The 26,722-nt window shown below is 43.0% G+C and overlaps 1 protein-coding gene across 1 annotated transcript in view; it reads left to right on the forward strand.

The window, feature by feature from the left end:
* Nucleotides 1-26,722, forward strand: part of RNPEP (arginyl aminopeptidase) — an 82,227-nt gene that overhangs the window by 53,091 nt on the left and 2,414 nt on the right. Inside the window, exons 7-10 of the mRNA XM_069756472.1 lie at nucleotides 7,410-7,522; nucleotides 14,859-14,967; nucleotides 16,426-16,650; nucleotides 22,033-22,175. Of these exons, the coding sequence (XP_069612573.1) occupies nucleotides 7,410-7,522; nucleotides 14,859-14,967; nucleotides 16,426-16,650; nucleotides 22,033-22,175 (590 nt within the window). The remainder of the gene's footprint in view (nucleotides 1-7,409; nucleotides 7,523-14,858; nucleotides 14,968-16,425; nucleotides 16,651-22,032; nucleotides 22,176-26,722) is intronic.

Raw genomic sequence — 26,722 nt, forward strand, 5'->3', positions numbered from 1 at the left:
ATTTTAACCTCATACTTCCTGTCTTTCAGTAGTTTCCTTATCACAGACAGGATTGCAATAACTGATACTACCTCTATCCACTGCTGGGGTGAGGGTAGAGCAGTCTAGCACAGCTGAGCTTTGTTTCATTACAAACATGGCTGCAGGTACAGCTGTGTTGTCACAGTGCTGTCAGCTCTGCGATATTCCCCTCTCCCCATACTAAGTGCTGTGAGATGAAAGGTGTTTGTAATCTCTGCTCTGCTCCTGACACTTGTAGTCATTCTGCAGGGAGGAGAAAAAAAAAAGGCTCTGTCATTTTTGTGTATCACACAGGCGATGGCTTGTTCTAAACTATTGTGGGGCATTTTCATTTTCCTCTCTGTATTTTCCTGCCTGACTTATGATTGGTCCGTCTCATGCAGGGGAAGAAGTACATGGCTCAAAAGACAAATCTATGGTAACAGCCAGTTGAATTTATTATAAATTATAACCTAAATTTTGCAAGATTTTTTTATGCCAGAAAGTGTCCATATAGAAAATAAAAAGTGCTGAGTGAAGCGTAAATAAGTCACAGTAACAATCCTGCATAGCACAAATCTTAAAGCATATTGACCACACTTATAGGACTAATAGTAAAGCTAACATTACCTGCAGTGTTTGAAACCAGGAACCCATCACACCTTCCGCACGTTTCGTAATGAAATGCTTCGTCCAGGGGTCTCCTCTATTCAGCATTTAAAGAGGCTACAGAACAAAAACAGTGCAGGTGAAAGGTGCAGCTGATGCGGCTCATGCCCCTGCTGTTAATAAACTGCAGCAGTTACAGAGAACCTACAGCAGGCCACCACTACAGTTGTTAAAACCTTTGATGTAGTCATCAATAGCAACCACTGCATCTGTGGGTATAGACTGAGAAAGAACGCTCCATCATGCCATCATCCCTAGCAGTGCAGCGCTGGGTGCCAATAGTTGATGTAGCAGCAGGTGGTTTAACAAAAGCTTTAACCCCTTAGTGACCGAGCCAAATTTTTGAAATCTGACCAGTGTCACTTTATGTGGTAATAACTCTGCAACGCTTCAACAAATCCCAGTGATTTTGAGATTGTTTTTTTCGTGACACATTATACTTTATGATAATGGTAAATTTAGTTCAACATTTTTTGTGTTTATTTATAAAAAATATCAAAAATTTGAGAAAAATGTTAAAAAATTAGCAATTTTCTAAATTTGAATGATTATCCCTTTAATCCAGATAGTCATACAACAGCAAACCATTAATAAATAACATTTCCCACATGTCTGCTTTACATCAGCACCATTTGTAAAATGTTATTTTATTTTGTTAGCATTTTAGGAGGTTTAAAAATGTAGCAGCAATTTTTCATTTTTTCAAAGAAATTTACCACATTTATTTTTTTAGGGACTTATCTATGTTTGAAGTGACTTTAGGGGTCCCATATATTGGGAAACCCACACACATGATACCATTTTAAAAACAGCACCCCTAAACATATTGAAAACTGCTGTCAGGTAGTTTATTAACCCTTCAGGTGCTTTACAGGAATTAATGCAAAGTGGTATGACAGAAATGAAAATGTGTATTTTTACCACCTAAATGTTGCTAACTTCTAAACAGATTACTACAGCCGTCAGATTCTAAGGTCGCTATTTGGTCATGAATTGCCATGGCAAACATCAGGACCGCAAAATCATGATCTGAGGGCACCAATTGTGACAAAGAAGAAGCCCCCACACTCTGTTAACCATTTATAATGATGTAGTCACTATTGACAGCAGCATCTAAGGGGTTAAACAGATTTAGATGGTGCAAATACTGATCGTGGCTGGTACAGCAAGTTGTCAGCTATAGTGTACAACCGACAGATGCTGGATTGTTACCTGTATGGGGAGGCTATTCTCTTACATCTCAGGTCAGTTAAAAGACGTATTGGCGGTCATTAAGGGGTTAAGCCTGCCAAGGGTATGAACCCAGTATACCAAAACATTACAACATACATAGTAACATAGTTAGTAAGGCCGAAAAAAGACATTTGTCCATCCAGTTCAGCCTATACAACATAAGGGTATCTATGCTGCTCCAAAAAAAAAAGTTAGGGAACACTTTAAGGGAAACTGTCATGTCTAGAAACGCTTTTTACATCCAATTAAACAGGTAATTTGCAGGTAGATGGCCCCTAAATCTTGTTAGGCTGCATTACTGGGGCAGCAGCTACAGGGAGAAAATTAGCATTTATCTTCCAATTAGCTTCAGATTATAGGAACGCAACAAAGAGCGATTACTCTCAACAATCAAGATACTGTGAGCAAAACTGTAGTCACTCTCCTGCACCTTCACTGACCACCTGCTCTGAACACATATGGTGATCTCTTGTTAATCAAAGTGCTAGGGTGCGATTACAGCATTCTCATTATGTTAAGAGCTACCTGTGCCACCTCGATGACTGGAAGCTAGTGGCTGCAGGGAGGATATAAATTAGTTTTCTCCTTGTAACTGCTGCTCCAGTTAGCAGCCTAACATCATTTGAATCCTATTTACCTGCAGATTTAACCTTACATTTGTAAGTAAATAGTGTTTCTGGACATTACCAAGCGTCATTTTAAGCATATTGTAACCCCAAGTCACTTAATCTTCAGCCATTACAATCTGTCCAGTTGAAAATTGGTATTACTATCTTATCCATGCTGACTGATTCTTATCTAGTTTTGTTAGTGTCCTTGTCAGTACTGGTATCATGAGGTGGTGGTACCTGCAGCCCAGGTTGCAGCGGTAGTCCAGATCCTCCAGTATGGAACATCTATAAACACCATTGTAAGAAATACTGCCATGTCTCATTATAATCTTCAGAGAATGGAACAGTTGCCGCCCGATAGGAGACAGACTGGGCCGCTTAATGGCATCAAACCAGCAGTAGTACCAAGTGAATATCATCTCCTGCCTTGACTACTGCAACCTCCTACTCTCTGGCCTCCCCTCTAGCACTCTGGCACCACTCCAATCGATCTTACACTCTGCTGCCCAACTAATCTACCTGTCTCCCCGCTATTCCCCAGACTCTCCCCTATGCCAAGCCCTTCACTGGCTTCCCATCGGCCAGAGACTCCAGCTCAAAACCCTTACAATGACATAAAAAGCCATCCACAACCTGTCTCCTCCATACATCTGTGACATGGTTTCCCTGTACTTACCTACACGCAACCTCCGATCCTCTCAAGACCTCCTTTTCTACTTCCCTCTCATCTATTCTTCCCACAACCGCATCCAAGACTTCTCCCGTGCTTCCCCTATACTCTGGAACTCTCTACCACAACACATCAAACTCTCGCCTACCATAGAAACCTTCAAAACTAACCTGAAGACTCAACTCTTCCGACAAGCCTACAGCATACAGTGATCCTCAACCTACTGAACTGCCACACAACCAGCTCTACTCTCCCCTAGTGTATCCTCACCCATCCCCTGTAGACTGTGAGCCCTCATGGGCAGGGTCCTCCCTCCTTATGTACCTGTGTGCCTTGTTTTTGATCATGTTTAATGTATTTGTCTATCTGCCCCCTTTTCACATGTAAAGTGCAGCGCCCCAGAGACCTGGTCGTTGCACTATGGCACTCTGCCGCTAAGGAGAGTGGCGGTACGTCTGATGGCACTAAGGAGTTCTCCTGACCAGGTATCACCAGAACACATTACACTTCACACTCCGGCCACTAGGGGGAGAAAAAGGCTTTATTTATTGGGCCACTCCTCACATTGGTAAAACTAGGGGCTGTGGAGGAAGTTAGTCAGAAGCTGACTGGATTGGATTCAGGCAACATCCCGTGGCAGGGGGTGTTGCAGGCAGAAGGCACAGGGGGTCCCTGTCAGGCGTGGGAACCTGGCAGGTGCCTAGCGAACAGAACGGAACGGAACCGAGCCTGCACACCCTGCAGCGGTATCCAGGAGAGAGACACGAAGGGAAGGATATTGTGGAACAGTGTAAACGAGATCAAGCACAAAGGAGAGCCAGTAGGAGTTGTGCCGAGAGAGAGAGGCAACATCTTACTGAGGCGCGTAGTCGGTGGCCGGAACACCGCAGGAGTAACTGACTTCAGGCCTTCAAACTCCGCCGGACAGTCAATTATAGGTTGGCTGTCTACCTTACTACACCTACGAAAACATAGAGGGCAATCTGATAGCCCTGTTAAACGTGCTCTGGATTGAGGATCCTGAAGTCTTCAGTAAAGAGACTGCAACCCTATGTCCTCGTTATTGCCTGCACCTCACACCATCACCATCCACCTTACTGGGAAGCCCTGGGGACATACTTCACCTGTGGGAAGTTATACCATCCAGCTGCCATTCCATCACCCCAGCGGACCCCACAGCAGCGTCGGTCACCCTGACCGAACACCACAAGTGGCGACACGAACCCCTGACAGACTGTACCACCACCTTCATTGGACGCCCCTTAGCAGGGTCGCGGACCGGGTCTAGCCACCGTGACAGCCTCAGAACCGAACCAGAGAGGCCCGGTACCGAGAACCCGTGGCCCTGTGTCTGGGGGCGCTCCATAAAGCACCATGGAATAAATGGCGCTATAAAAATGTATAATAATAATTATAGGAAGAACTCTGCCAAAGGCCTGCTAAGTGACCTCTAGCATGCGACTACTTTGCATGTTTTTAATCAAACTATCAGAAATAAACTACATGATGGTGGTATGAGGGCTCAACATCCTGCATTGAGAACTGTGCTCTTAGCCAACCGCAGTGCTTAGTTCTCAAAAATGAGGAGGTTTACACTGAGCACATTAGACCAACCTATGAAAGAGTTTGAAGACACCTTGGTGGTTATTATGCTGCCTACAACATTATCTAGCCTGAAGGGGAGGCATATTCTCGGGTTGCACAAATTACCACATGGTAACCAAAATCCTTTGAGCCAAAGTCCTATCATTGCAGTGGGTATTGGGTGCTGCCAGGTGCAGGACAGTGCCTGGCCTCATGTGGCTAAAGTGTATAAACTGTTCTTGGGATGACCCAGGCTTTGATGCCATTGACTGGCCCTCACATTTCCCAGGACTGAATTCAACTGAGAACTCTGGGATATTATGTAGGCACATGGGGGCTGTTCACACTGTATTAGTTGACGGGATGAAATTTGCACAATATGCTTGTAATTGCATTTATTTTTTACATTGATGTTTTTTCAGATTTGGAATCCTTCCTTCAATTAGTTGATGATGTTGGTCTTAATTGACCATTGATACTTCCTTTTGTTCTCATTGGGCTATGTTCACACGGTGTTTCTTGGATGCCTGAGTACCCGCCGAGTTTTGCTACAGGAAGAAGCTTCAAGAAAACGCTGGCTGTATTATTCCTAAAGCATCTTTGTTGTCTTTTCTGTTTTTTGCTGTCAGCCAATTTACTTTCTTTTTTTATATAGTTGCCTTGAAAGTGTAACTAGTGGCTGTTTACCAAGTGGGCGCTGCCAGAAGAATGGGCTGTTCACTATTTTTAAACACTTCACGTCTTTACAAATGTGTAGCAGTTAAAACGATAAGAAATACTAAGGCTACGTTCACATTAGCGTTTTGCCGGGCTGCGTTGGGCGCAGCCGCGGCGACGCATGCGCCCCTATATTTAACATGGCGGGCGCATGGACATGCGTTGTCTTGCGTTTTGTGATGCATGCGTTTTTTTGGCGCAACAGAAAACGCATGATACAGTTTTTTCTGCGCCAAAAATTATGAAAAAATGAACGCATGTGGAGGCCCACAGACAGGGGGCCATGAGTTCTCGGTACCGGGCCTCTCTGGTTCGGTTCTGAGGCTGTCATGGTGGCTAGACCCGGTCCACGACCTTGCTAAGGGGCGTCCAATAAAGGTGGTGCAGTTTGTCAGGGATTCGTGACGCCATCTGTGGTGTTCGGTCAGGGTGACCGACGCTGCTGTGGGGTCTGCTGGGGTGATGGAATGGCAACTGGATGGTATACCTTCTCACAGGTGAAGTATGTCCCCAGGGCTTCCCAGTCAGGTCGATGGTGATGGTGTGAGGTGCAGTCAATAACGAGGACACAAGGTTGCAGTCTCTTTACTGAAGACTTCAGGATCCTCAATCCAGAGCACGCTTAACAGGGCTATCTGAGACCGGCCGGTCCGATGGGCACTTCCAGAGTTCCCTTTTCAGGTGGAAATCAGTGCCTACCACTAGCGCCTGTGTGTTGTAGTGCTACCCTGCTGAGCATTCGGAATAGTCCTCACAACTGCTGCTCTCGTTCGTTCGTTCTTTCTAATTCTCTCTCTCGCTTGTTCCAGATGTTACTAGTTTCTCGTCCCCCAGGTATGTTATGGCTAGGACGCACCCGTATGACGTGAAGGCTCGGAGCTCTTCCGGGACCCTAGAGACGCCCCTCTCCACACGTTGCCCCCTATGTCTTCGTAGGAAATTTAAGGTAGACAGCCAACCTATAAATAACTGTCCTGCGGAGTTCGAAGTAAGGCCTAGAGTCAGTTACTCCGGCGGTGTTCCGGCCACCGGCTACGCGCCTCAGTAGGATGTTGCCTCGGTCTCACGGCACGACTCCTACTGGCTCTCCTTTGTGCTTGATCTCGTTTCTCACTGTTCCACAATATCCTTCCCTTCGTGTCACTTTCTTAGGATACCGCCGCGGGGTGTGCAGGCGCGGTTCCGTAACGTTCTGCTCTGTTCGCCAGGCACCTGCCAGGTTCCCACGCCTGACAGGGGCCCCCCTGTGTCTTCTCCCTGCAACACCCCCTGCCACGGGATGTTGCCTGAATCCAACCCAGTCAGCTTCTGACTAACTTCCTATCCAACCCCTAGTTTTACCAGTGTGAGGAGTGGCCCAATAAATAAAGCTTTTTTCTCCCCCTAGTGGCCGGAGTGTGAAGTGTAATGTGTGCTGGTGATACCTGGTCAGTAGAATTCCTTCAGTGCCATCAGACGTACCATCACTCCCCTTAGTGGCAGAGTGTCATACTGCAACGACCAGATCTCTGGGGCGCTGCACTTGCGCCACAAAAAGCTGCGTTTTGCATGCGTTGTGCGTTGCATCGCCGACGCAGCACTGCACAACGCAAATGTGAACGTAGCCTAAGTCATTTTTACTTTGCGGTGCATATGTTCATACTTTTTTACTCTTTATTAAATACTTTTTCTGGTGGGTTATGGCCTGAAAGGGATTCCGTTCGCACATAGAATTATACTGTCCGTAAAGATCACACAATTACGGTAGTTATTCAACTTGAGCATCTTGTTCGTAGAGATCTGATGGATGTTTTAAGTGCAGCACTTTGAACATTGTATATGCTCGTAATGTGACACCGCAAAAACAAAGGTTTACTGCCGGTGACAAACGTGATGCGGGATGTGAATGCTCCAAGACTCAAGTGTTTAAATAATTTGCTCAACAGGGGTAAATCCGGATGACACTTACAATGAAACTCCATATGAAAAAGGATTTTGCTTTGTCTCTTACCTCGCCCACCTGGTTGGAGATCAGAAAAAATTTGATGACTTTCTAAAGGTATTTTTTCATATATTAATATTTTGGGAGCACATTTTTGGGAACTTGTTGAAAATGGTGTCTGATCTGCAGGCATCATGTTATAGAGCAGGAGGAGGTCAGATTGATTATAAATTATTTTTTTTTGTGCGCCGGAAAAGATTCACTAAAACTTGCATTTCATTCATTGAAATCCCCAGTGTTGGTATGCACACGAGTCCAGTCCTACTGGCTGTTGACCGTTTTGCCTTTGTGACTGCGCGTGCAAAGATGGCTAGCAATCACTGAGTAGGACGCCTCGACTCATACATGCATATAGGAGAAAAAGAAACCTGATATTAATTAATAAATGATTGCATCTTTTCCAACAAACACCGTTTTTATTTTTTTCTTAAATATCTTTGCAGTCTTGCAAAAACAGTTCAAATGCAAATAATTTTTTTTTCTGTGTATGTGAAATGTCTGTTACAGTAAAAGCTGTAAAGCCTGTAGTCTGGATATGTCTATCAATATCCTGCACCATTGTTGCTATGAGGATGCGCTCTCTCTGCTTCTGTTCTTTAATGATAGCTTTACTAATCCTATTATATATTTAATCCTTAAGGTACCGTCACACTCAGCGATGCTGCAGCGATATAGACAACGAGCCGATCGCTGCAGCGTCGCTGTTTAGGTCGCTGTAGAGACGTCAAACACAGCAACTCCAGAACGATGCAGGAGCGATCCAGTGACGTAACGGCGACTCGCTTATCGTTCTCGCTGGTTGTTAGCTCCATGTAAAACATTGCAGGCATCGTTGCTTTTGATGTCAAACATGACGATACACGCTGACCTGACGACGAAATAAAGTTCTGGACTTCTAGCTCCGACCAGCGATGTCACAGCGGGATCCAGATCACTGCTGCGTGTCCAACACAACGAGATCGCTATCCAGGACGTCACGGATCGTTGTCGTTCTCGTTGCAAAGTTGCTGAGTGTGACGGTACCTTTAGGCTGCCGTCACACTATCAGTATTTGGTCAGTATTTTACATCGGTATTTGTAAGCCAAAACCAGGAGCGGGTGATAAATACAGAAGTGGTGCATATGTTTCTATTATACTTTTCCTCTGATTGTTCCACTCCTGGTTTTGGCTTACAAATACTGATGTAAAATACTGACCAAATACTGCTAGTCTGATGGCAGCCTAAAGGTACCGTCACACTCAGCAACTTGAGAACGAGAACGACATTGCAGTTTTTCATTTGTGCTTTTTTGTTTTTTCTTCCCTTTTTGAGGCTTAACTTTTTTTTTCTGACAAATATCTATATGAGGGCTTATTTTGCTGGAGAAGGAATGCGTTGTAGTTTTGAAAGACTGATTATTTTACTGTACTGGAAAATTAAAAAAAAATCTCAAGGGTAGTGGAATGGTTAAAAAGTCAATTCCCTTTTCTTTTTTTGGGGGGGAGGAGGGGCTTTGTATGGTTTTACTCAGCAATTTGATTTACCAAATTAGTGCAAGTATGGTGATGGTGGAAAAATAAATAGCAACAAATTAGTTATAACAAATAAAAAGCACACACGTACGTATGTTTAGAATGACCCTGACAATTTCGTGTTTTCCATGAAAACTCATGTATTTTTTTTTATTTTTTTTTTTTAATCAAACGAGTTGCCGAATGAATTTAAAATCTAGTCCACACATTGACAAGGTTCGAAACAAAGATTTTTATTTGAAATAATAATTTTCTCCTTCAAACTTTTGCTTTCATCAAGGAATACTCCCTTTGCAGCAATTACAGGATTGCAGACCTCTGGCATTCTAGCAGTTAATTTGCTGGGGTAATCTGGAGAAATTTCACCCCTTGCTTCCAGAAGCACCTCCCACAACTTGGTTTGGCTTGATGAGCACTTTTTGCGTACCATACGGTCAAGCTGCTCCCACAACAACTCAATGGGGTTGAGATCTGGTGACTGCACTGGCCACTCCATTACAGATAAAATAACAGCTGTCTGCTTCTTCCCTAAATAGTTCTTGCATAATTTGGAGGTGTGCTTTGGGTCCTTGTCCTGTTGTAGGATGAAATTGGCTCCAATCAAGCGCTGTCCACAGGGTATGGCATGGCATTGCAAAATGGAGTGATAGACTTCCTTATTCAAAATCCGTTTTACCTTGTAAAATCTCCCACTTTACCAGCACCAAAGCAAACCCAGACCATCACATTACCTCCACCATGCTTGACAGATGGCGTCAGGCACTCTTCCAGCATCTTTTCAGTTGTTCTGCGTCTCACAAATGTTCTTCTGTGTGATCTAAACACCTCAAACTTGGATTCGTCTGTCCATAATACTTTTTTCCAATCTTCCTCAGTCCAGTGTATGTGTTCTTTTGCCCATATTTATCTGTTCCTTTTATTACCCAGTCTCAGATATTATTTATTATTATTATAGCGCCATTTATTCAGTGGCGCTTTACATGTGAGGGGTATACATAGTAATAACAAGTACAATAATCTTAAAGAATACAAGTCACGACTGGTACAGTAGGAGAGAGGACCCTGCCCGCCAGGGCTCACAATCTACAAGGGATGGGTGAGGATACAATAGGTGAGGGTAGAGCTGGTCATGCAGCGGTTTGGTCGATTGGTGGTTACTGCAGGTTGTAGGCTTGTCAGAAGAGGTAGGTGTTCAGGTTTCAGGTTCTTTTTGAAGGTTTCGATGGTACTGCGAGAGTCTGATATTTTGTGGTAGAGAGTTCCAGAGTAGGGGTGATGTGCGAGAGAAATCTTATATGCGATTGTGGGAAGAGGAGATAAGAGGGGAGTAGAGAAGGAGATCTTGTGAGGATTTGAGGTTGCGTGCAGGTACAGTACAGACCAAAAGTTTGGACACACCTCATTTAAAGGTTTTTCTGTATTTTTGTGACTATGAAAATTGTAAATTCACACTGAAGGCATCAAAACTATGAATTGACACGTGGAATTATATACTTAAAAAAAATTTTTTAAACAACTGAAAATATGTCTTATATTTTAGGTTCTTCAAAGTAACCACCTTTTGCTTTGATGACTGCTTTGCACACTCTTGGATGAGCTTCAAGAGGTAGTCACCGGAAATGGTTTTCACTTCACAGGTGTGCCCTGTCAGGTTTAATAAGTGGAATTTCTTGCTTTATAAATGGGGTTGGGACCATAAGTTGTGTTGAGCAGAAGTCTGGTGGGTGCACAGCTGATTGTCCTACTGAATAGACTGTTAGAATTTGTATTATGGCAAGAAAAAAGCAGCTAAGTAAAGAAAAACGAGTGGCCATCATTACTTTAAGAAATGAAGGTCAGTCACTCTGAAAAATTGGGCAAACTTTGAAAGTGTCCCCAAGTGCAGTTGCAAAAACCATCAAACGCTACAAAGAAACTGGCTCACATGAGGGCTGCCCCAGGAAAGGAAGACCAAGAGCCACCTCTGCTTCTGAGGATTAGTTTATCCGAGTCACCAGCCTCAGAAATCGCAGGTTAACAGCAGCTCAGATTAGAGACCAGGTTAGTGCCACACAGAGTTCTAGCAGCAGACACATCTCTACAACAACTGTTAAGAGGAGACTTTGTGCAGAAGGCCTTCATGGTAAAATGACTGCTAGGAAACCACTGCTAAGGACAGGCAACAAGCAGAAGAGACTTGTTTGGGGTAAAGAACACAAGGAATGGACATTAGACCAGTGGAAATCTGTGCTTTGGTTTGAGTCCAAATTTGAGATCTTTGGTTCTAACCATCATGTCTTTGTGCGACGCAGAAATGGTGAACAGATGGACGCTACATGTCTGGTTCCCACTGTGAAGCATGGAGGAGGTGTGATGGTGTGGGGGTGCTTTGCTGGTGACACTGTTTGGAATTTATTCAAAATTGAAGGCATACTGAACCAGCATGGCTACCACAGCATCTTGCAGCGGCATGCCGGTTTGCATTTAGTTGGACCATCATTTATTTTTCAACAGGACAATGACCCCAAACCCACCTCCAGGCTGTGTAAGGGCTATTTGACCAAGAAGGAGAGTGATGGTGTGCTATGCCAGATGACCTGGCCTCCACAGTCACCAGACCTGAACCCAATCGAGATGGTTTTGGGTGAGCTGGACCGCAGAGTGAAGGCAAAAGGGCCAACAAGTGCTAAGCATCTCTGGGAACTCCTTCAAGATTGTTGGAAGACCATTTCCGGGGACTACCTCTTGAAGCTCATCAAGAGAATGCCAAGAGTGTGCAAACCAGTCATCAAAGCAAAAGGTACTGTCACGGGGCTACCGCAACAGAGAGGTTCCAGAGAACCGCAGCGCTCTGGGTCTCGTTCACACACAGTGAACAGAAGCTCTTCACCTATATTCTGACCTGGCTTCTTTGTGCCAGCAGTGCAGGAGTTAACCTTATTGCTGAGAGCTGGGTCTCTCTCAGCTGAAGTGGATTTTGTAATCTGATCCTCTATATAGACCCAGTCCTGACTTCAGCTATTGTCAGTGATCAGTTCTACTGCCTGGCTTGGAGGTTGAAGGAGCGTAGTGTTGGTGTTGGAGGTTTATTTACAGAGATTGGTGTCTGCGTTTTTGGTTGCATGTTTAACCTGTTTTCTTTCCTTGTTTATTCCCTCTCTTCCCTTCTCGGTGTTTCCTCTGTGGTTGTGTGAGCATTTGGTGAGTTTGAGACTTTTAGTTACCTTGTCTGTATACCCTGTTTATTGTTGTATTTATACACTGGTGCAGTCCACCTCCTTTGGGGGGAGAGGGGGCCACTGATAGGGCCTGCACAGGAGACAGGGATACGCTGGCGGCTCGGGCCTCCTAACCATCATAGGTACCCCCGAGATAAGGGAAAGCCAGGGCCCCATTAAAGTGGTAGGGACAGGTGTGGGTCCCAGTACGCCGTCCTGCCCCTTTAACGCCGCTTACGGCGTGACAGGTGGCTACTTTGAAGAACCTAGAATATAAGACATAATTTCAGTTGTTTCACACTTGTTTGTTAAGTATATAATTCCACATGTGTTAATTTATAGTTTTGATGCCTTTAGTGTGAATTTACAATTTTCATAGTCAGAAAAATCTTTAAATGAGAAGGTGTCCAAACTTTTGGTCTGTACTGTAAGTACCCCGAGATGAGGTCACAGATGTATGGAGGAGACAGGTTGTGGATGGCTTTGTATGTCTTGGCTAGGATTTTGTACTGGAGGCTCTGGGCAACGGGGAGCCAGTGAAGGGATTGACAGAGGGGGAGGGGACAGGTGGATTAGTCGGGCAGCAGAGTTTAGAATAGATATGAGGGGAGGCCACAGAGCAGGAGGTTTAGTCAAGGCGGGAGATGATCAGGGCATGGACTAGGGTTTTTGCAGATTCTTGGTTTAGGTTGTGGGACTGGGAAGAGTGGGCAGCCGTTTACTGTAATGGATAGGTCCGTTGGGGGAGGGGGGCGCGTGACATGGAGGAAAGATGATGAATTCTGTTTTGTCCATGTTAAGTTTTAGAAATCTAGCGGAGAAGAAGGATGAAATGGCGGAATGTCCGGTCTGTTGAGTATGACGAGATCCAGGATAGGGCCAAGTCTGTGATGCCAAGAGATGAGAGGGTCTGTAATAATAGGGAATGGTCCACTGTGTCAAAGGCAGAGGACAGGTCTAGGAGGAGAAGGACAGAGTAGTGTCGCTTGCTCTTGGCGGTTAATAGGTAATTGGTGACCTTAGTTAGGGCAGTTTCAGTGGAGTGGTGTGACATGAAGCTAGATTGTAAGCGGTTGAAGAGGGAGCAGGAAGGGCGATGGGAGGACAGTTCAAGATGGACTTGTTGTTCCAGTAGTTTTGAGGCATAGGGGAGAAGTGATATAGGGTGATAGCTAGATACAGAGGATGGGTCAAGAGAGGGCTTTTTGAGGATAGGTGTGATTGAGGCATGTTTAAAGCTTGAGGGGGGAAAACACCAATTGTTAGTGATAGGTTGAAGAGATGGGTTAGGGTTGGGATGAAGACTGTGGCGAGGTTTGGGATGAAGTGGGATGGGATCGGGTCAAGTGCACAGGTGATGAGATGCGATCTTGAGAGTAGAGTGGAGAGTTTATCTTCTGTAATGGTGGAGAAGTTGGTTTTGGAGTTGGAGGGCTGGGCAGTTGGCAGGAAGGCCTCTGGGGGTTGTCGACCAAAACTGTCTCTGATGATATAGAATCACCAGTTGGGACTTCCAGCCGCTGTCCCCGAATCCCATAAGGAACTGCGGCAGTGTCACTTGATTTGATCAGCGGTCAGGTGCCCCTAACAGCCTCAGGTGGAATCTCGATCCACCCACGGCAGTTAACATGCTAAATGTCACTGTCAATTTCTGACAGCGGCATTTAACTCTCACTTACAAATAAGCCAGTCACAAACCCCGTGATTATGTGGCCTGGGCCCTGATGGGTTGGCATGACAACTGGGGGTCTACAGAAGACCACTGTGCTTGTCATTGCAGACCTGGTATGAACGCCGGCCCATGGCCTTCGTTCATAGGAGATGATGATTTTTTTGGGTTGATCACAGCTTCAAGTCTCCTAATGGGACTATTGAACCAAGTAAAAAATATATTTAAAAAAAATATATTTAAAAGTTCAAATCGCCCCCCCCTTTTTTTGCCTCATTCAAAATAAAACAATAAAAAAATACACATTTGGTAACCCAGCGTTCAGAAATATCCAATTTATGAAAATATAAACTAAATTCATCAGATCGGTAAACAGTGTAAAGAGATAAAACAAATAATCAGAATTACTGCATTTTATTGCAATATTGTGGCGACCAAAAACGGTAACAGGCCATCAAACATTGTTTCTACCCCAAAATGGAATGAATAAAAATGTCAGCTCATTGTACAAAAAATAAGCCCCAGATCTTAAAAAAATGGAGATAGTGCAAATCTTTGAAATTGGCGCCATTTTTTTTTTCTTATAGTATTGTGACTTTATTTTCACCACTCAAATAAAAAAATAACCCAGACATGTTTGGTATCTGTGAACTCGTAATGACCTGGAGAATCTTAATGGAAGGTCAGTTTTAGCATTTAGTGAATATGGTAAGAGAAAAAAAAAATGTGGAATTGCACTTTTTTTTGCCATTTCACCACACTTGGAATTTTTTCCTGTTTCCTGTTTTTTTCCAGTACGCTATATAACATTCTTCAAAAATGAAGCCCTCACATGGTCATATTGACGGAAAAATAAAAAAAGTTATGGCTCAAGTGAAGGGGAGCAAAAAATGAAACTGCAAAAATGGAAAATCCCAAGGTCGTGAAGGAGTTAAAGGATACATATTTTAACAGGATTGATTATGTTCAACACCTATTAACGCTGTGATGAATAACGTGTTTTTGCATTTTTAGGCTTATGTTGACAGATTTAAGTTTCAGAGCATCACTGCTGATGAAGCGTTGGCCTTTTATTTGGATTATTTTCCAGAACTTAAGGAAAAGGGTGTTGATAAAATCAAGGGTAAGTTTCAAGTAATTGGTATCTAACGCTGTAAATATTATACCACCTACTCAGAACTATGATACATACACAATGCAATAGTTTCATCATTTTCGTATTTGTAACTTATTTGTATTTTGTAAACCCCTTGTTGCCAATAAGGATCATTTTAAATCTGATGCTTAAATTAAATGATGTTAAATCATTTATTTTTAATCTATTTATTAATGACCTTGTTGATGAGAAAGTAAAGTGGCATATTTTGCGGATTCAAAATTTTTCTGGATAATAAAAGTTCTGCTTGGTTTTGTAGAATGACGTAGATAATCTGACCACACGTCAAAAAACATAGATTAATTTTAGTGTTGTTAAATGTAAAATAACGCACCACGACTGCATTAATAGTTTAAATAGGATTAAACTGGGGAAAACGGGACAAGAACATGACTATTCTGGTCACAAGGCAGGAAAGTGTCAGTACTCAATGTCAGGCAGTAGCTATGTAAGCAAATGGGATTTTAGGATGTATTTCAAGAGTGAGAAAACCGTGTAATCTCAATGTAACGTTACCCATTTATAAATCGTTTGTAAGGCCACATAGTGAATATGGGACCCAGTTGTGCGTTTCACATTCTTAAGAATATTGGAACACTAGTTTTGAAGGCAAAGGAGGTGTCTTATAATGGAAAGCAAGGAAAATTGGTCTTGGCTTAGGTCCCTGGTTCACCAGCATCGTCGGTAGTCTACGGTACCTTGCATAATGTGCCCTCCATGTTGGCATCCCTGGCTCTTCTTTTAATTTGTAGTCCTGGCTCAAAATCATTAATGTGTCTAGCTGCAGTTGCCCATGCGTCATGTTACAATAATGACGTTATGCCAGGAGAAAAATCAAAACAGAGCTGTGCGTGCTGGCAGGTAGGAGGTGCTTCACAGGGCTGCAAATGTCCAACACCGTATTATCTTTGACCTGGGAGAAGATTAACAATATGGTTAAATAATCTCTGAAGTTGCTATGAAGGCATTAGGGATGAGAGAATAAAAAATATACGTCATAACCCCATCACTGGTCATAAAGTATGATGGACTGAAGAGAAAGCCACTGAACTATGTGCACAAGTAAGATTCGGTCATGTTGAAGGATTAGTGCAAGATCACAAGAATTATTTCTATATTGAAGTTGTGAACTTGTGATCACTGGAAAAATATGGTCTAGTTAAAATAAACTAATGAAGTTTGCTTCACTGTGAAATATTGTTGATGGAGAAAAATGTTACTCTACAGTACGTGAAGATACAGACCACCTTAACACTAATCTGAAGATCAACATGTACTTATCACCGAAGCTGTTGATATTTTTATTTGTCTTTCTCCATTTTCTTTGTATTGATTTTCTGCGCTTTGTACACCTAAAGTTGAGAACTTCGAGCATGTCTATATTTACCGTATTTCCTAAACAAAAACGTGATTTTCTCAAACTAGGCTTTGAATTTGACCATTGGTTGAACACGCCTGGCTGGCCACCATTTCTTCCAGATTTGTCTTCAGGCAACTCTCTGATGAAGCCATCTGAAGCTTTGGCTGAACTCTTGGCTTCTTCACCGCTTGACTTTGAGTCTATTACCAAAGTGGATATCACACAATGGAAAACCTATCAGCTTGTCTATTTTTTGGATAGAGTACTTGACAAGTCACCGCTTCCAGTGGGTAAGAGATTAATTAACTCATTAATTATGTTTGACCATTTCACAACCACTTGAACACTAGGGTGAGACTGGTCACATTACAGAAATTCTCAGACAAATCATGAGATCAAAAACACTTCCTGTGTTACAATTCTAGAGCTGTTAATAAAGTGAAAAAATACACATATTCTTTTTACAGCTCTAACATTGTATAACAGGAAGCCATAGACAACCTGCATAAGTGGGTGCAAGTGTGTGTATGTATATATATATATATATATATATATATATATATATATATATATATATATACATATATATATATATATATATGTATGCACACATATACATATATATATATATATGCACACATATACATATATATATATATATATACACACATTATTATTATTATTATACATTTTTATAGCGCCATTTATTCCATGGCGCTTTACATGTGAATACGGGGCAAATATAGACAAATACATTAAACATGAGCAGATAACAAGGCACACGAGTACATAAGGAGGGAGGACCCTGCCCGCGAGGGCTCACAGTCTGCAGGGGGTACATATATACATATATATATATACAGTGGGGCAAAAAAGTATTTAGTCAGTCAGCAATAGTGCAAGTTCCACCACTTAAAAAGATGAGAGGCGTCTGTAATTTACATCATAGGTAGACCTCAACTATGGGAGACAAACTGAGAAAAAAAAATCCAGAAAATCACATTGTCTGTTTTTTTAACATTTTATTTGCATATTATGGTGGAAAATAAGTATTTGGTCAGAAACAAAATTTCATCTCAATACTTTGTAATATATCCTTTGTTGGCAATGACAGAGGTCAAACATTTTCTGTAAGTCTTCACAAGGTTGCCACACACTGTTGTTGGTATGTTGGCCCATTCCTCCATGCAGATCTCCTCTAGAGCAGTGATGTTTTTGGCTTTTCGCTTGGCAATATGGACTTTCAACTCCCTCCAAAGGTTTTCTATAGGGTTGAGATCTGGAGACTGGCTAGGCCACTCCAGGACCTTGAAATGCTTCTTACAAAGCCACTCCTTTGTTGCCCTGGCGGTGCGCTTTGGATCATTGTCATGTTGAAAGACCCAGCCATGTTTCATCTTCAATGCCCTTGCTGATGGAAGGAGGTTTGCACTCAAAATCTCACGATACATGGCCCCATTCATTCTTTCATTTCCCCGGATCAGTCGTCCTGGCCCCTTTGCAGAGAAACAGCCCCAAAGCATGATGTTTCCACCACCATGCTTTACAGTAGGTATGGTGTTTGATGGATGCAACTCAGTATTCTTTTTCCTCCAAACACGACAAGTTGTGTTTCTACCAAACAGTTCCAGTTTGGTTTCATCAGACCATAGGACATTCTCCCAAAACTCCTCTGGATCATCCAAATGCTCTCTAGCAAACTTCAGACGGGCCCGGACATGTACTGGCTTAAGCAGTGGGACACGTCTGGCACTGCAGGATCTGAGTCCATGGTGGCGTAGTGTGTTACTTATGGTAGGCCTTGTTACATTGGTCCCAGCTCTCTGCAGTTCATTCACTAGGTCCCCCCGCGTGGTTCTGGGATTTTTGCTCACCGTTCTTGTGATCATTCTGACCCCACGGGGTGGGATTTTGCGTGGAGCCCCAGATCGAGGGAGATTATCAGTGGTCTTGTATGTCTTCCATTTTCTAATTATTGCTCCCACTGTTGATTTCTTCACTCCAAGCTGGTTGGCTATTGCAGATTCAGTCTTCCCAGCCTGGTGCAGGGCTACAATTTTGTTTCTGGTGTCCTTTGACAGCTCTTTGGTCTTCACCATAGTGGAGTTTGGAGTCAGACTGTTTGAGGGTGTGCACAGGTGTCTTTTTATACTGATAACAAGTTTAAACAGGTGCCATTACTACAGGTAATGAGTGGAGGAAAGAGGAGACTCTTAAAGAAGAAGTTACAGGTCTGTGAGAGCCAGAAATCTTGATTGTTTGTTTCTGACCAAATACTTATTTTCCACCATAATATGCAAAAAAAATGATAAAAAAACAGACAATGTGATTTTCTGGATTTTTTTTTTCTCAGTTTGTCTCCCATAGTTGAGGTCTACCTATGATGTAAATTACAGACACCTCTAATCTTTCTAAGTGGTGGAACTTGCACTGTTGCTGACTGACTAAATACTTTTTTGCCCCACTGTATATACACACATATACATGTGTATATATATACACACATATACATATATATATATATATATATACACATATACATATATATATATATATATATATATATATACACATATACATATATATATATATATACACACACACATACACACATATATACACGCAGCCCGATTGGATAAATTCTCTTGATATATTTCTATTTTGAATGGGGCAAAAGGGGTTCATTTAAATTTTTTTTATATACAGTGGGGCAAAAAAGTATTTAGTCAGTCAGCAATAGTGCAAGTTCCACCACTTAAAAAGATGAGAGGCGTCTGTAATTTACATCATAGGTAGACCTCAACTATGGGAGACAAACTGAGAAAAAAAAATCCAGAAAATCACATTGTCTGTTTTTTTATCATTTTTTTTGCATATTATGGTGGAAAATAAGTATTTGGTCAGAAACAAACAATCAAGATTTCTGGCTTTCACAGACCTGTAACTTCTTCTTTAAGAGTCTTCTCTTTCCTCCACTCATTACCTGTAGTAATGGCACCTGTTTAAACTTGTTATCAGTATAAAAAGACACCTGTGCACACCCTCAAACAGTCTGACTTCAAACTCCACTATGGTGAAGACCAAAGAGCTGTCAAAGGACACCAGAAACAAAATTGTAGCCCTGCACCAGGCTGGGAAGACTGAATCTGCAATAGCCAACCAGCTTGGAGTGAAGAAATCAACAGTGGGAGCAATAATTAGAAAATGGAAGACATACATGACCACTGATAATCTCCCTCGATCTGGGGCTCCACGCAAAATCCCACCCCGTGGGGTCAGAATGATCACAAGAACGGTGAGCAAAAATCCCAGAACCACGCGGGGGGACCTAGTGAATGAACTGCAGAGAGCTGGGACCAATGTAACAAGGCCTACCATAAGTAACACACTACGCCACCATGGACTCAGATCCTGCCGTGCCAGACGTGTCCCACTGCTTAAGCCAGTACATGTCCGGGCCCGTCTGAAGTTTGCTAGAGAGCATTTGGATGATCCAGAAGAGTTTTGGGAGAATGTCCTATGGTCTGATGAAACCAAACTGGAACTGTTTGGTAGAAACACAACTTGTCGTGTTTGGAGGAAAAAGAATACTGAGTTGCATCCATCAAACACCATACCTACTGTAAAGCATGGTGGTGGAAACATCATGCTTTGGGGCTGTTTCTCTGCAAAGGGGCCAGGACGACTGATCCGGGTACATGAAAGAATGAATGGGGCCATGTATCGTGAGATTTTGAGTGCACGTTGAATTGGTGGATTAAACTTTACCACTGCCTTTTAATACATTTTCTTGAACATACAGCGATCACAAAAACTCTAATAACCTTACTTTTAATTATTTCAAAACTATAACACAATGCCGTGATGAAATAGTAGTTAAGGGGAAGGAAAGGGCAGGACAGCTACTTCACAACAGCGGCGACGGGGAGTAACAGAATGGCCGTCACCATATTTTAACCCCTTCATGACCTTGAGATTTTTCGTTTTTCCGTGTTCGTTTTTCACTCCCCTCCTTCCCAGAGCGATAACTTTTTTATTTTTCCGTCAATTTGGCCATGTGACGGCTTATTTTTTGCGGGACGAGTTGTACTTTTGAACGACATCATTGGTTTTAGCATGTCGTGTACTAGAAAACGGGAAAAAAATTCCAAGTGTGGTGAAATTGCAAAAAAAGTGCAATCCCACACTTGCTAGGTTCACTAAATGCTAAAAGTGACCTGCCATAATGATTCTCCAGGTCAGTACGAGTTCATAGACACCTAACATGACTAGGTTATTTTTTATCTAAGTGGTGAAAAAAAATTCCAAACTTTGCTAAAAAAGAAAAAAATTTTGCCATTTTCCGATACCCGTAGCATCTCCATTTTTCGTGATCTGGGGTCGGTTGAGGGCTTATTTTTTGCGTGCCGAGATGACGTTTTTAATGATAGCATTTCGGTGCAGATACGTTCTTTTGATCGCCCGTTATTGCATTTTAATGCAATGTCGCGGCGACCAAAAAAACGTAATTCTGGCGTTTTGAATTTTTTTCCCGCTACGCTGTTGAGCGATCAGGTTAATGCTTTTTTTAGTTGATAGATCGGGCGATTCTGAGCGCGGCGATACCAAATATGTGTAGATTTTATATTTTTTTTATTGATTTATTTTGATTGGGGCGAAAGGGGGGTGATTTAAACTTTTATATTTTTTTTATTTTTTTAACATTTTTTTCAACTTTTTTTTTTTTTTTTTTTGCCATTCTTCAATAGCCTCCATGGGAGGCTAGAAGCAGGCACAACGCGATCGCCTCTGCTACATAGCAGCGATCTGCTGATCGCTGCTATGTAGCAGAAATGGAGGTGTGCTGTGAGCGCCGACCACAGGGTGGCGCTCACAGCCACCGGTCATCAGTAACCATAGAGGTCTCAAGGACCTCTATGGTTACAATGGAGACGCATCGCCGACCCCCAATCATGTGACAGGGGTCGGCGATGACGTCATTTCCGGCCGCCCGGCCGGAAGCGGTAGTTAAATGCCGCTGTCTGCGTTTGACAGCGGCATTTAACTTGTTAATAGGTGCGGGCAGATCGCGATTCTGCCCGCGCCTATTACGGGCACATGTCAGCTGTTCAAAACAGCTGACATGTCCCGGCTTTGGTGCGGGCTCACCGCGGAGCCCTGCATCAAAGCAGGGGATCTGACCTCGGACGTACTATCCCGTCCGAGGTCAGATAGGGGTTAAGACCATGCCGTTTCAGTTTACAAAAAAAAAAACACCTGATCACTGATCATCGCTGGGGTGAAGAAAACGAACCAAAAACCCCCAAGCTAGCCCCCTTTCTTGTGATTACAAAGCAATTACAATGTTGGCAGGAGAATTAAGCCAATCGTCAGCCCACCGCAGACTCTGCACTAGTCTGGAGCAAACGCAGCAAGCAAGAATTGGCTCTTCTTTCTTAATTTGGGTATATCAGTAAGTAAAGAAAGTTTATATATTAAACCCTCACTGCATGTCCACTTTCCTAAACTTATATTTTTCAAAGTAAAGGCGCAAACTCCTGAAATTACCGGAAGAAGAAAGTCAGAAATGAAAGCAGCCTGTTGTGTGATGTTTATAATTTTCTTTTGTTTTATTGGTTTCATATATAATTTATTGGCGTAATGAACAGATTATGATCATTTTTGTTATGTAGGCAATGTTGAAGAGCTTGGAAAATTGTACACCAAGATTTCTGAAGCAACTAATGCTGAACTGCGACTCCGTTGGGCCCAGATTGTTTTGAAAAATGATTATCAAGATCATTTTCACAAAGTCAGAGATTTCCTGCTTAGCCAAGTAAGTTTGTGGGATAGGTTACTAAAAAGTTGTGAGAATATTAACCCCTTCCCGACATGTCTAGTTTTTTTTTCCTCCCCTTCCTCCATTACTTTTTTAAACACTGCTCAAAAAAATAAAGGGAACACTAAAATACCACATCCTGAATATCACTGAATGAAATATTTCAGTTGCTAATCTTTATTCATTATATAGTGGAATGTGTTAAGAAGAATAAAACATAAAAATGATCAATGTAAATCAAAATTAATAACCCTTAGAGGTCTGGATTTGGAATGATACTCAAAATCAAAGTGGAAAATCAAATTACAGGCTGGTCCAACTTCAGTGGAAATGCCTCAAGACAAGGAAATGATGTTCATTTTGTGTGTGTGTGGCCTCCACGTGCCTGTATGATCTCCCTACAACGCCTGGGCATCCTCCTGATGAGGCGGTGGATGGTCTCCTGAGGGATCTCCTCCCAGACTTGGGCTAAAGCATCCGCCAACTCCTGGACAGTCTGTGGTGCAACGTGATGTTGGTGGATGGTGCGAGACATGATGTCCCAGATGTGTTCAATCGGATTCAGGCCTGGGGAACGGGCGGACCAGTCCATACCTTCAATGCCTTCATCTTGCAGGAACTGCTGACACACTACAGCCACATGAGGTCTGGTATTCTCCTGCATTAGGAGGAAGCCAGGGCCAACCGCACCAGCATATTGTCTCACAAGGGGTCTGAGGATCTCATCTCGGTACCTAATGCCAGTCAGGCTACCTCTGGTGAGCACTTGGAGGGCTGTGTGGCCCTCCAAAGAAATGCCACCCCACACCATTACTGACCTACTGCCAAACAGGTCATGCTGAAGGATGTTGCAGGCAGCAGATCGCTCTCCATGGCGTCTCCAGACTGTCACGTCTGTCACATGTGCTCATTGTGAGCCTGCTTTCATCTGTGAAGAGCACAGGGCACCAGTGATGAATTTGCCAATCCTAGTGTTCTGTGGCAAATGCCAATCGTCCTGCACGGTTTTGGGCTGTGAGCACAACCCCATCTGTGGACTTTGGGCACTCAGACCAACCTCATGGAGTCGGTTTCTAACTGTCAGTGCAGACACATGCACATTTGTGGCCTGCTGGAGGTCATTTTGCAGGGCTCTGGCAGTGCTCCTTCTGTTCCTCCTTGCACAAAGGCTGAGGTAGTAGTCCTGCTGCTGGGTTGTTGCTCTCCTACGGCCCCTCCACATCTCCTGGTGTACTGGCCTTTCTCCTGGTAGCGCTTCTGGACACTACACTGACAGACACATCAAACCTTCTTGCCACAGCTCGTATTGATGTGCCATCCTGGATGAGCTGCACTACCTGAGCCACTTGTGTGGGTTGTAGAGTCCGTCTCATGCTACCACGAGTGTGAAAGCATAACCAACATTCAAGTGACCAAAACATCAGCCAGAAAGCATTGGTATTGAGATGTGGACTGTGGTCCCACCTGCAGAACCACTCCTTTATTGAGTGTGTCTTGATAATTGCCAACGATTTCCATCTGTTGTCTATTCCATTTGCACAACAGCATGTGAAATTGTTTGTCAAACAGTGTTGCTTCCTAAGTGGACAGTTTGATGATTTCACAGAAGTTTGATTTACTTGGAGTTATATTATGTTGTTTAAGTGTTCCCTTTATTTTGTTTGAGCTGTGTATTTCTTTCCACTTAGAAGTAAGGGGCTTGTTTTCTTTGTTTTTTTTTTTGCTCGTCAGCTGTAGCTTTAAATGACTCCATTCATTCTACAACATAGTGTACAGGAAAACTGGCAAAAATTCCCTCAAAATACTCTTTACAGTATTTTTTGTGGTAATGCAGTGACCAAGAAAACTCACAATTTTGACGGTTTTTCTTTTTTTTTTTTTTTTTCTGTTTACGGTATTTACCGATAGGGACGTGTCAATCTTATTTCAACTAAATCTAAGAGATGTAAATGCATTTTATAAGTTTTGATATCAGTAAATATCAATATATACAATTATTATAACAGGACAATCATTTTTATATTTTAATAGATTGGACATTTTTAGACGTGGTGATACCACATGTATTTCATTTTTTTATTATCTTTATTTTTGATGGTGGAAATTCAAACTTATGTTTTTTTTTTGTTTTTTTTTACTTTTAATTTTAGTCCTTCTTTCAAAGGTCTTGAATCTGTGACCATGTGATCGTTTGTGCTATATACAGCGATACCACAGTATTGCTACATACAGTCATGGCCAAAAGTATTGACACCCCTGCAATTCTGTCAGATAATACTCAGTTTCTTCCTGTAAATGATTGCAATCACAAATTCTTTGGTATTATTATCTTCATTTAATTTGTCTTAAATGAAAAAACACAAAAGAGAATGAAGCAAAAAGCAAAACACTGATCATTTCACACAAAACTCCAAAAATGGGCCAGACAAAAGTATTGGCACCCTCAGCCTAATACTTGGTTGCACAACCTTTAGCCAAAATAACTGCGACCAACCGCTTCCGGTAACCATTAATGAGTTTCATACAATGCTCTGCTGGAATTTTAGACCATTCTTCTTTGGCAAACTGCTCCAGGTCCCTGATATTTGAAGGGTGCCTTCTCCAAACTGCCATTTCTCCAAACTGCCAACATCTCCACAGGTGTTCTATGGGATTCAGGTCTGGACTCATTGCTGGCCACCTTAGAAGTCTCCAGTGCTTTCTCTCAAACCATTTTCTAGTGCTTTTTGAATTGTGTTTTGGGTCATTGTCCTGCTGGAAGACCCATGACCTCTGAGGGAGACCCAGCTTTCTCACACTGGGCCCTACATTATGCTGCAAAATTTGTTGGTAGTCTTCAGACTTCATAATGCCATGCACACGGTCAAGCAGTCCAGTGCCAGAGGCAGCAAAGCAACCCCAAAACATCAGTGAACCTCCACCATGTTTGACTGTAGGGACCGTGTTCTTTTCTTTGAATGCCTCTTTTTTTTTTCTCCTGTAAACTCTATGTTGATGCCTTTGCCCAAAAAGCTCTACTTTTGTCTCATCTGACCAGAGAACATTCTTCCAAAACGTTTTAGGCTTTTTCATGTAAGTTTTGGCAAACTCCAGCCTGGCTTTTTTATGTCTCGGGGTAAGAAGTGGGGTCTAACTGGGTCTCCTACCATACCGTCCCTTTTCATTCAGACGCCGACGGATAGTATGGGTTGACACTGTTGTACCCTCGGACTGCAGGGCAGCTTGATCTTGTTTGGATGTTAGTCGAAGTTCTTTATCCAACACCCGCACAATCTTGCGTTGAAATCTCTTGTCAATTTTTATTTGCCGTCCACATCCAGGGAGGTTAGCCACTGTGCCATGGACTTTAAACTTCTTGATGACACTGCGCACGGTAGACACAAGAATATTCAGGTCTTTGGAGATGGACTTGTAGCCTTGAGATTGCTCATGCTTCCTCACAATTTGGTTTCTCAAGTCCTCAGACAGTTCTTTGGTCTTTTCTTTTCTCCATGCTCAATGTGGTACACACAAGGTAACAGGACAGAGGTTGAGTCAACTTTAGGGTACGTTCACACGTTCAGGATTTCCATCCTTTTTTTTTCAGGACAGTTTTTTTAAAAAACTGCAGCTCTTGGCAGAAAACGCAGGTCCTTTTTTTGGTCCTTTTTTTGTCCTTTTTTGATGTGTTTTTTGATGCGTTTTTTTATCCTTTTTTTATGCAGTTTTCTATGCAGAGACTGTGTGTTTCCTAGGAAGCTTTTTAGGGCTAAAATGGCTGAAAATACCCTAACCCTACCCCTAACCCTACCCCTAACCCTAACCCTACCCCTACCCCTAACCCTACCCCTACCCCTATTCTAACCTTAGTGGAAAAAAAAATAAAAATTCTTAATTTTTTTATTGTCCCTACCAATGGGGGTGACAAAGTGGGGGGGGTGTCATTTACTATTTTTTTATTTTGATCACTGAGATAGGTTATATCTCAGTGATCAAAATGCACTTTGGAGCGAATCTGCCGGCCGGCAGATTCGGCGGGCGCACTGCGCATGCGCCCGCCATTTTGCAAGATGGCGGCGCCCAGGGAGAAGACGGCCGGACGGACACCGGGACGCCGGGTAAGTATAAGGGGGGGAGATTAGGGCACGGGGGGGGGATCGGAGCACTGGGGGGGGGCATCGGAGCACGGGGGGAGGGCATCGGAGCACGGGGGGGCGGGATTGGAGCACGGGGGGGCAGCCACACTCCGCCCACGCACTTCCGCCCGCTCCCCCGCACTTCCTGCTGCAGCGGTTCTGCACATCAAATCGCAGTAAAACCCGCAGATATATTTTTGATCTGCGGGTTTTACTGCGATTTTGACCTCACAATGGAGGTCTATGGGTGCAGAACCGCTGCGGTTCAGGAAAAAGAAGTGACATGCTCCTTCTTTTTTGCCGCAGCTATTCTGCGCGGCTTTTTAAACGAAATTCCGGATCATGTGCACAGCAGTGACTGTTTTCCATAGGGTTACATTGTTATGTACCCTGCATGGAAAACAGCTGCGGAACCGCAGCGGCAAAACC

This window comes from Ranitomeya imitator, chromosome 3, assembly GCF_032444005.1.
Source record: "Ranitomeya imitator isolate aRanImi1 chromosome 3, aRanImi1.pri, whole genome shotgun sequence".
Taxonomy (NCBI): domain Eukaryota; kingdom Metazoa; phylum Chordata; class Amphibia; order Anura; family Dendrobatidae; genus Ranitomeya; species Ranitomeya imitator.